A 9,844-nucleotide genomic window follows, 5' to 3' on the forward strand; every position below is an offset into this window, starting at 1 on the left:
TTTTTAAACTGAAGACCTTTCATTTTCAAAGGATGTTTGACTAGAGTTTCTAACCGACAGATTTGGAAACCAATATGAATTGGACATTCTATGGATTCAACTTGAAGGTGAGTTTGCCTCATAGATTTGACACCCAACCTGAAAAAAATTCTATAAAAATTGCTTCAAAGCCCCCTTTGAAATAGCAAATGTGCAGCAAAACTCCAAGTCAAACAATTGTCCCTCAGCCTGTTGTTTAAAATATAGACTGAAAAGCCAACAGACCCTTTTGTGTGTGTGCAATTGCTTTTATAAACAAATTTTAGGCTGGAATAAGGAGCTCCTAGTTCATCATGTTGGAGATTGTCCTTGCTGCTGTAGGCTGTTGAAGTGTTCCTCCCTTAAGATCTGGTTGATGTGGGAGTAAGAACCTTGGCATAGTGCATACTCCTCATATGAGGATTGAGGTATGCTCATGTTGGGTTCAGCAACGATCTGGTTTAAGCTGCTTTCTGGTCCAATTACTCTCTCTGGGGTATTAACACTGCTGCTGCTCCTGTCTTTATCACTGCTTGAAGACTGGAGGATAAAAAACAGAAACAGGATGAGTATTACGCTATTACTATTTTTCGTATTCATCTTGGAGAATAGCAGCATCAACCACTACACTAAGCCTTAATGGTTTAGAAACTAGAGCCACTTAAAATATTTCAATCTATGCTCACAACACAGCAACCCGTAAATTAAGTTGGGATTAACATCCACAATTTTATGGATGAGGAAACTGAGATCCATTGACTTGCCCAATGTCACGTAGCTGGGAAGTGGCAGAGTGAGGATTCAAACACAGGCCTTCTAATTTCAAATCCCTTCACTAATCGGTTGTTTCTGCTTGCAGCAGGAGCTTATCCTAATAACGTGCATCAGAAAAGTAAGTTCTCACCCTCCAAGAGAAAGCATCGATCAATGCTACAGAATGTAGTAAAAGTACACCCATAAAGAATAAGATGGATTTTGGGAGCGCACTAAAATAAAACAAAAAAATTGTTACATACATACATTTATGCATACATACATACATGCACACGTATATACAAACCAGCGACGATTTCGTACCTATCCCCTGATAGTGGGCATACGTGGTCCTCCTATATCAATGCAAGGCTACACTCAGATCCTGAAAGGCACTTGATATACATTTTACGAAAGTTATATGTTAATTATTGGCATTTTTAAGACTAGTATTTATTGCTGTTCAACAAATATGGATGTGATATGCGGTGTATGTGTGGGTGTTTGCACCTAATATTCTGTTTTTAATTGAACTCTAACATGACTCAGGGTCATTGTCATAATGGAGAAACTACTAAGGATTCCTGAAAACAGTCATTGTCAAGAATTTCCTCCCTTACAGTGTTAGGATTCTCAAGGGAGAAAGTAATGACAAGGATCCATATCTGAACTATAATATTTAACAATTTTGATATTGCATTTTGGGGGGACATGCTATTATTTTTATTTCATTTACATTTAAACTTCACCAAACACTGAGCTCAAGTATATGCTGGCCCTTTGTTCAGAGTTTTTAAATGGACAGACAACTTTACGCGTGCAATGTATTTAACACTGCACAATATATTCAACAATTAGAGAATCTAGGGGGTGGTATAACTATATACCTTTATACATTTAGTAGCACGAGTAGAGGGACAAGCCCTGCAACTGGAGGAAAAACCCGTTCAGGACTGAACAGAGAGATCCTTGGTTGCTGAGAGAATCTCTCCTTGACTTCAGCTTCGAGACAAACCAAGGAGTTTGTCAGGACACAAAAACCACTGAATTCAGGACAAACAGGAGCAACAGGATAGGTACTGAGGGATTGGCTCTTGTCAATTAAGATTGTGGGGGCCAGTCTGAAGTGAGTAGGGCTGGCTGGAGGCAGGAAATGTGGCAACTCAAGTCCAGGATCTGTAGATTAGAACAGCAGTCTAGAGACAGAATGGTTACTGCTTTCTTCATAAATTCCCAGTTTTCTAAACAAGTTCCTAGGATGCTTTCCTCAAACAGCGGGTATTGCATTTCTTATAATGCAATCCTTACCAAAGGTAACATTAATAAGACTTAAACTAAGAATGGTCATGGCTCATCGGTCATTTGGAGCTTCTCGACATAGACCGCACACCAAACTGCCCACAGGTCCTCATAGACAGCTTATGTCCATCTTTATGCAACTAGAGACATACATTAAAAGAACTGTCCAGGAAAGAATTAGAATGACCCAACGGAAATGAAGGTTGTCACCAACAGCAATCAAACTGACTTCAGGACTTAATGTCAAGGCCAATTTAAAAAATATCCAAAAAGGTGATTTTCCTAGCTCAAGGGTAAAAATCTGAAATCTCCAGTGGCATAAAATAGTGAAGTTATGAATATTTAAAAATAAGTAGGTATTACGTTGGATAAGAAACCCACCACACACACTTTGGTTTCTCGTAGTTGGCTTTCCTGATCGTTTTTCATTACAAGTACTGTCTGAAAAACAAGGTAAGAACTATAATTAGTTTCTGGTGAATCAAATTTCATCTCAAATGACAACATATCCATTTTATACTATAGTGTAACACTAGGTGATGCTAGACTATGAAATGGTACATTAAAATTAACAAGCTAGAAGAGATTTCTGTAGAATAATTGTTAAGAAAAAATTGATCTGCCTCCAATTTCTAGTTCATTTAAAGTGTTTTCAAACCCAGTTGTGTAGAGACATAAGTACAAATGTTCATTGTGACACTGCTTATAATATCAGCATTGTTGTTAATAGCTGAAAATCAGAAACAATTAAATGTCTAAAAGCAGGAAAGTGATTAAGTTATAGTGCATCCATTCATACAATGTGATTTTGTCAGCCATTAACAATGATGATATAGTTGTATTTATACTGATATAGAAGGATGTCCCTGACATCATGTTTGTTTGTTTATTTATTTAAAATTTGAGACTTTGGGTCCTTTTTTATTTTTTAATTTTTATTTATTTTTTATATTTTCACTTTCTAAAGCATTCACAAGAAATGTATTTATTTTGTGGAAAACAACTATTTTATTTCCAAGTAAGTAACCTAGAGAATGCTACTACAAGACCAAGGCACATCTCCTGCTTTTGCATTCAGTTACTTCTGACTTCAAAACAAAGACTTAAAATGGACTGTGATGCTGTAAATGAGATTGTCTTTAAACTACTAAAGAACATCTAAAACGTCGTATCCACTAGCATTTTCTAGGCCAGTAGTGCTGATTAGCTAATAAACATAGCCTACGTTATACAACCCTGGGCCTTGTCTCATTTCACCCTTTTGAACGTACTTCATACGAGATATCCCACTTAATGAGTTCTATTATTGTCAGAGTTCTTGGGATGAAAAGGTTTCTCCTTGATACCGTATGGTTTTGACACTTGAAACTGCTATCTTACTACAGAAGCTTTTTCCTTACTGCACTTGATTTTAGAAAGAGAGCAAATTCTTTCATCAGAAGAGAAATGAGATTTTAAATGCTTCAGGATTGAGAAAGACCCATAAAATATAAATGCTTTTCACCATCCTCCTGATACCTCAAAGAAACTTCTCATCAGAATGTATTTGCCAGTTACAAAGCTCATTCTTTTTCCTCTGACCATTCGATATAAGCTTAGTGCTGATACCTGTGGAAGACAAATGAGAACAGGCCCATGCTCTGCAAAACTGAAACCCTTGTAAGTTCAAGTACACGGCAAAATAAAATTAGATTTATAAAAGATTCTTACCAAGGGTCTCTCACTAAATGACATTTACAAAAGCACTACACAAAAGTCCTAAGGTCTAGGTCTGTGTAAAAAGGCAGGATTTTAGATTAGTTCGGGCCATAATGAAATCTGCCTGCTTACACTGTAACCAAAGAAGTTTCAGTTGAGTCCAGCAGAGATCTTCCATAGCACATTCTATTTGGAGATAGGCATCAGGACCACCTGTGGGGTTTTTGTTAGTTTGATTCACATGCACATGCCAGGTCCCCATCCTGAGTGGTTATCTCAGGTAGGCACAGGTTGTTCTGATACCCAACCACTATCCAAAAAATTACTTGTGTGCCTACTATGTACAAGCAGGTACTTTGCCAGGGATACTTAGGGACTCAACCAACAGCTAATTCCTGAGCCCAATCAAGAACCTATCCTCTTTGAGGATGACAGCGTTAAGCTATTGCAGTGACAGGAATGTAGCAATGAATGCGGACCAGGGAAATAGAAGAGGCTCCTTAAAATGAATGGCATCTGAACTGGGCCTTGGAGGATGGGGAGAATATTAATAGGATGGGTGTGACAAAGGGAGAGAACAACAAGAGCACAAGCAGGGTGAAGAGGAGTCTTCGAGGAGACAAAGCTAGTAATACAATGTGGCTGGGGCCTCCTGGAGAGGAGTTTGTGGGAGACAAAATATGCATGAAAAGGTAGAGCTAGGTTATCAAGGGCCTTGAATGTCATGCTGAGAAGTCTGTCGGAATAGGTACTTGAGCCTAAGAGACATGCTCGGATCTACTTTTAGGAAGAGGATTCTAATGGATGAATGGAGTAGGAGGAGAATGAGAGCACAGAGACCATGGAGGAAATTTCTGCAATACATTTAGCAAGCGGCAATGCAGGCCTGAATTAGGATAGTGGAAATGTAAAGGAAGGCATATATGCGATACACATCAGAAGTAGGATAGCAGGAGTCATGGAGGAAATGACAGAGACATTTAAGTTTACCCCAAGCACCCAGGACAGGTGGGGTCTGAGGAGCCAAGTTTTAGTGAATAGTTGCATGAAGGGGATGAGAAGTAACAGGCAGTGAAAGCAGATTACAGCTGGGAGGTAAAGGGGGGGACACGATCCACTAACTTGAGAGAAGAATACGGTAGACAGAAAATTAGTTAGGAGAGAGAAAGAGCACCTTATCAGGCTAATGAAAGAACCAGCGAATAAATAGAATCTGAAGAGACGAGGAGGAATATTAATTACAGAGTATCTTCAACAAAAAAGAATGGGAATGCATGTGTATATTTACAACAGAGAATTATGTAATTCTCCTTAACTGTAAAAGCAGATTAAGCTGGTATTAAAGCTTTTCATTTATGTGAACCTCAACAACAAAAAAATTTTCACCCCTAGTACATATCCCATACCTAGAATCGTAATATGTTTTTTCTAAGGCAGCTGCGGAAACTAAATTAAGCAAGTCCATCCAAGCACTTAAAATATGTGCTCCCAAAGTTCCAACACATTTGAAATGAAAGGCTCGTTCATATTTGCTAAAACCAATGAAACACTGTAGAATCTTATGAGCCATAGGATATCAAATCAATTTGGCTGCTGAATTACAATTACTTTCCAAATTAGCAAGGCAAAGGTACTTATGTGTTAACTTCTCTGTGTCAATGGGATAAATAATCTACACTTTTCTGTAGCTCAGTTTCCCTCATAAAATGAAGTTGAACTAGACACTGAGTTCTAAGTTGTTTTCTAAGTCAAAAATTATATTTATAATAGAATCTATATAAGTATAAAACAATTTAAATAACTTCACTTTGTTTCAACTCAGTTAATGGCATTTGAACAAAAGATTGATAGGTAACCATCATCTGTAGAAAAACATGAGTGCGTATGTATCTTCAATTCTTTAAAACAACTTAGATTTTAACATCCATTTGGAATATAAAACTGCTCAGGATTGCTTGGTATACAACATGAGCAAAGTTTCATAAAATGCATGCAACAGATTAGGCCATTTTTGGAAAGGGTTGTCCCTGCATTTTTGAATGTATCTTTTAAATGGAGGATAATTTCAGAAGTTAACATTTTGCCATGGGTTATAAAAACATGACTAACAACCATTATTTTGTTCAATGACAGTTTCATCCGAAATAAGGTCTCCCAAAGCAGTTCTGTGTCTTAGAATGTGTATAATTAAAGGCGATGTGAACACCCAAATCTACAGTCAACCTAAGAGAAAACATTTTTCAAAAATTATGCCAAATGTTCTAGTTGTCTTATGAATTGACACTACTTTAAACAACGACCTGACAAAGAGACAGCTCCTACCAGCTTAAAAAAGGGGGTGGAGTAGATTTTATAGAATTCTAATTTTTAAACATAGGTGGGGCTCCTGGTTCTGTTTCTCTCTCATTCGTCTCACTTCTGATGCTCCCTTGGAATTCTAGCATGGGGATATCAAATCTTTTCCAATTCAGGTACAGAAGAGAAAAAGGCAGAGATATGTTCCCGATAAGACAGTTCTGTTCATATCTACACATTTTTTCACTCTCAATTTCTTGCTACTACTTGGCAATCTGAAATATAAAATGAATGGTCTTGGCAAGTAAGAGAGACTAATACAAAAAACATTAGTGTCTTTGTGTTTGCGCTTTCTAGAAGGCTTATATTTATATACGAGGGCACAGATTTACAGGAAAAGTGGTGATGTAATTTGTAAAGATGTAAGGTTGAACAAAAAAGAGCAGTACTCCTGAACATGCAAAGATATTCAACGAAAAAGGCCAGCATCTAAGAGAGCAAGTTACATGAGTTATACCTAGCTACAATTTACCCATCCAAGTAGCTGCCCAGGATCTGGGACTATCACCACCTGCGTAGAGGTTCCAGGAGGAGGACAGGGATCAATAATCATTTCACTTTTTGCTCACAAAAGGGACAAGTGAGCACTACTTAGTCATTAACTAATAGGATTCATACATAAAGACTTAACAAGGGTCCTTTAATCCTCTCCTAGTAAGCTATACCTCAATTAAAACAATACTATGCTAATGCCACAAGTCATTAAAATTCAAGCTCTTCCATTCAAACGCCATTAAAGCTTTGCAAAATCACCAGACTCCCCCATCCTCAATTTCATTTTCACTTTTCCTAGCCAGAAATCAAGAATCCCCTTCTAGCCAATACCACATCATTATACTCCTGAAAATTTATTCTCCATCTAAAAATAAGGGAGGGGGTTAAGATGACTATTCCCTGCTCCTATGACTGGAGAAAAGTCTAAGACCTAGCTTTTCCTGATTACATTTTCACTAAGTCTTTTTCTGTGCTTCCTTACCACCTTCTGTGAGATACTGCATACCATGGCTAAGGGCTCCAGCTCAAAAGCCACTGCAATCAAGTAAGAATACATTTTTGAAGGTTTCTTGGAATGATACATTTCTTTTAATTGCAGGGCACCAATTGGATAATGTAACTTAGGCAGTGGATGAACTAGAAAGAGGCTATCTGACCATATTCCTACCTCTGCATCCTGAGACTCCTGAAAGACAGGGTGTTTCTTACTCCTTTTGGACTGGGAAGAATGGTGATTGTCCTCTTTATTATGATTCCTTCTTCTTTTCCTGAAAATAAACCACAAGAGAGAGGAGAAAATATCACCCAACAATCGATCTTTTGGACACTTAATTTGCGAGCCAGTGGCATACATATATGTGAAATCTTGTCAGAGAAAATACAAGCCATCATCTGCTACTCCAATAATTTAAAGTCGGAAGCACATATCACCCACACGAAGAAGGAAAATATGAAACAGGAACTCTAGGTTGAAAAGTCAAGCTGTAAATTTCATTTCTAAACATTAGCTTCATAATTTTAAATGACTCTTGGGAATAAAGTAAGAACAGGAAGAATTTAATAGCTACATTTTCAACATCTACTTCAGTAGGCCCATTGTCTTCATTTCCTGAAGTTACAATTCCAGGTTAAGTGATTTTTAACCTCTTCTACATAACACTTAAGACAGGTGTGGCTGCCTGTGTCTATTTACTGTTAATGCTCCTGTGAAAGTGGTATAGAGACAGACAATGGAGAAACTCTCCAAGTGTGCTGTTAGCCAATTATTGTTGCTGTACCAACTACTCTTATGACATAATGGTTACTTCACTAGATTGTCATCATGAGATTGTGACTGATTGCTAACTTGAAATACGGCCTCTCAAAAATGTTTTTTTTTAACATCTTTATTGGAGTATAATTGCTTTACAATGGTGTATTCGTTTCTGCTTTATAACAATGTGAATCAGTTATACATATACATATGTTCCCATATCTCTTCCCTCTTGCGTCTCCCTCCCTCCCAGCCTCCCTATCCCACCCCTCTAGGTGGTCACAAAGCACTGAGCTGATCTCCCTGTGCTATGCGGCTGCTTCTCACTAGCTATCTATTTTATGTTTGGTAGTGTATATATGTCCATGCCACTCTCTCACTTTGCCACAGCTTACCCTTCCCCCTCTCCATATCCTCATGGTTGGTAAGATTACATCTTCAGCCCTAATTCCCCTCTCAGTAAGTAATCAGATTGCAGCATTTGACAAAACAGTTCTTGCAGACACCCTATAATTGAACAGACATTTTCCCAAGCCATCTACTTAGAGAGTGCTTTTAAGTTTACGGTACCCCTAAGGATGGCTGAGTCTACCCATTTTTATAATTTCATTTCTCTTCAATCTTTCTCCCATCTCTGGGAGACTGAGTACTGATCCCATAAACCAGTGATTTCAAACTCTTTGTTAAAGTAAAAGAAACTCCTTTCTTAACAAAATAAACATGCAAACAAACAAAAAAAAAGCAGCAATAAATAAGAGAAAAAAGAGGAGTCACTGCACTGAGAACACAGGCTCTTTAACCACACCGTCCCCTGGATCCCCCTCCCTGTGCTACCCATTAGCTTAGCCTGACTCTTCTTAAAACTGAGGAAACAGCAGGCCCAAAGAAGCAAAGTGACTCAGAGTAAAATAAAAGGCGGGTAGAGATGGAACTGCAAGGGAAGTTCTCTTGAGCCCTGGCCCAAGGCCCTCCACAAAGCCCTACAAGAGGAAAACTTTAGTAAAGAACTACACGTCCAATCAAACGATGTCTTTATGATAAAGAAATTGTCAGGATAAATTAATTCAGATAATTTGTGTTTAGTGCTGTTAAGAAAACTTTTTTTTCGGTAGAAAATATGTGCTATGTTTTCAGATGTATGAGCATGCCAAGGAACCTTCAGAAATGTTACCTGGACTTGGTAAAAGAAAGACCACTGCAATCAGTTCAGACTTCATTCGTACATACTGCTTATTGTCCAGTGACTGTGTTCCTAATTCCAAAAGCATGTCCGTAATTGGGCCCCTACATTCATATTTACGACCAGAGAACACATAGTACCAGCCGAAGCGGCCCTGGCGATATTGGCCAAAGAAGCAAAGCGGGATGGTGAGGACCAGAGATGGACCGGTACAGGACACCGTTGCCCAGACAAACCTTCCCGGCACTACAGCCTTCCTTAGTGCCGCCCCTGGAACCATAGCAACAGGGGCAGGAAGTCCTGGTGCCCCGGAAAGTCTCGAGCCTGGGGGGAGGGGCTGCGCGCCGGTGGGCGGGTTCTGGGCCTGCGCGCCTGTGCCCAGTAACGTCAGTGTCGGTCTCCCCGCCCGGGTCCGCTAGAAGTTTCCTCCCGGGCCCTGTTTCGAACTCTCGGCTAAGGGACCTGACCGGTGATATCCGGGTCCCGTCGTCCACTGCCCCAGCCCCCCACGTGCGGGACCGGTACCAATCCCCTGGTCATTCTCCTCCCGCCCACCCCCGGCCTGTAAACGCGCTCGTCCCGTGGCACATTCACCGTGCTCCTGTCAGCCCTCACTCTTCTGATCCGTCCCGGCGACCTCAGTGCCCGCGAGGCTCAGCCGGTCACCCCGGAGCCTCTCCGACCTCAGCGATGTTCTTCTCCTCCCCACCCGAGCATCCCCCTGCCCACGGTCACGCCCTGGGCATCAGGAAGACCGCGGCCCTCATGGTGTATAGCATTCCTCCCTCTCATCA

At 39.8% G+C, this 9,844-nt stretch overlaps 1 protein-coding gene across 1 annotated transcript; it reads right to left on the minus strand.

Moving 5' to 3' along the window:
- Positions 1-330: 330 nt before the first annotated feature.
- FAM104B (family with sequence similarity 104 member B) lies at positions 331-9,138 on the minus strand. The gene is made up of 3 exons (XM_029240181.1): positions 9,098-9,138; positions 7,286-7,385; positions 331-558 (listed from the first exon to the last, which is right to left on the minus strand). The coding sequence occupies exons 1-3, from the start codon at positions 9,136-9,138 to the stop codon at positions 331-333; spliced, it is 369 nt and encodes a 122-aa protein (XP_029096014.1).
- Positions 9,139-9,844: the final 706 nt, after the last annotated feature.

The sequence above is a fragment of the Monodon monoceros genome, unplaced genomic scaffold (genome assembly GCF_005190385.1).
Source record: "Monodon monoceros isolate NGI ecotype Baffin Bay Population unplaced genomic scaffold, NGI_Narwhal_1 Super_Scaffold_22, whole genome shotgun sequence".
Taxonomy (NCBI): domain Eukaryota; kingdom Metazoa; phylum Chordata; class Mammalia; order Artiodactyla; family Monodontidae; genus Monodon; species Monodon monoceros.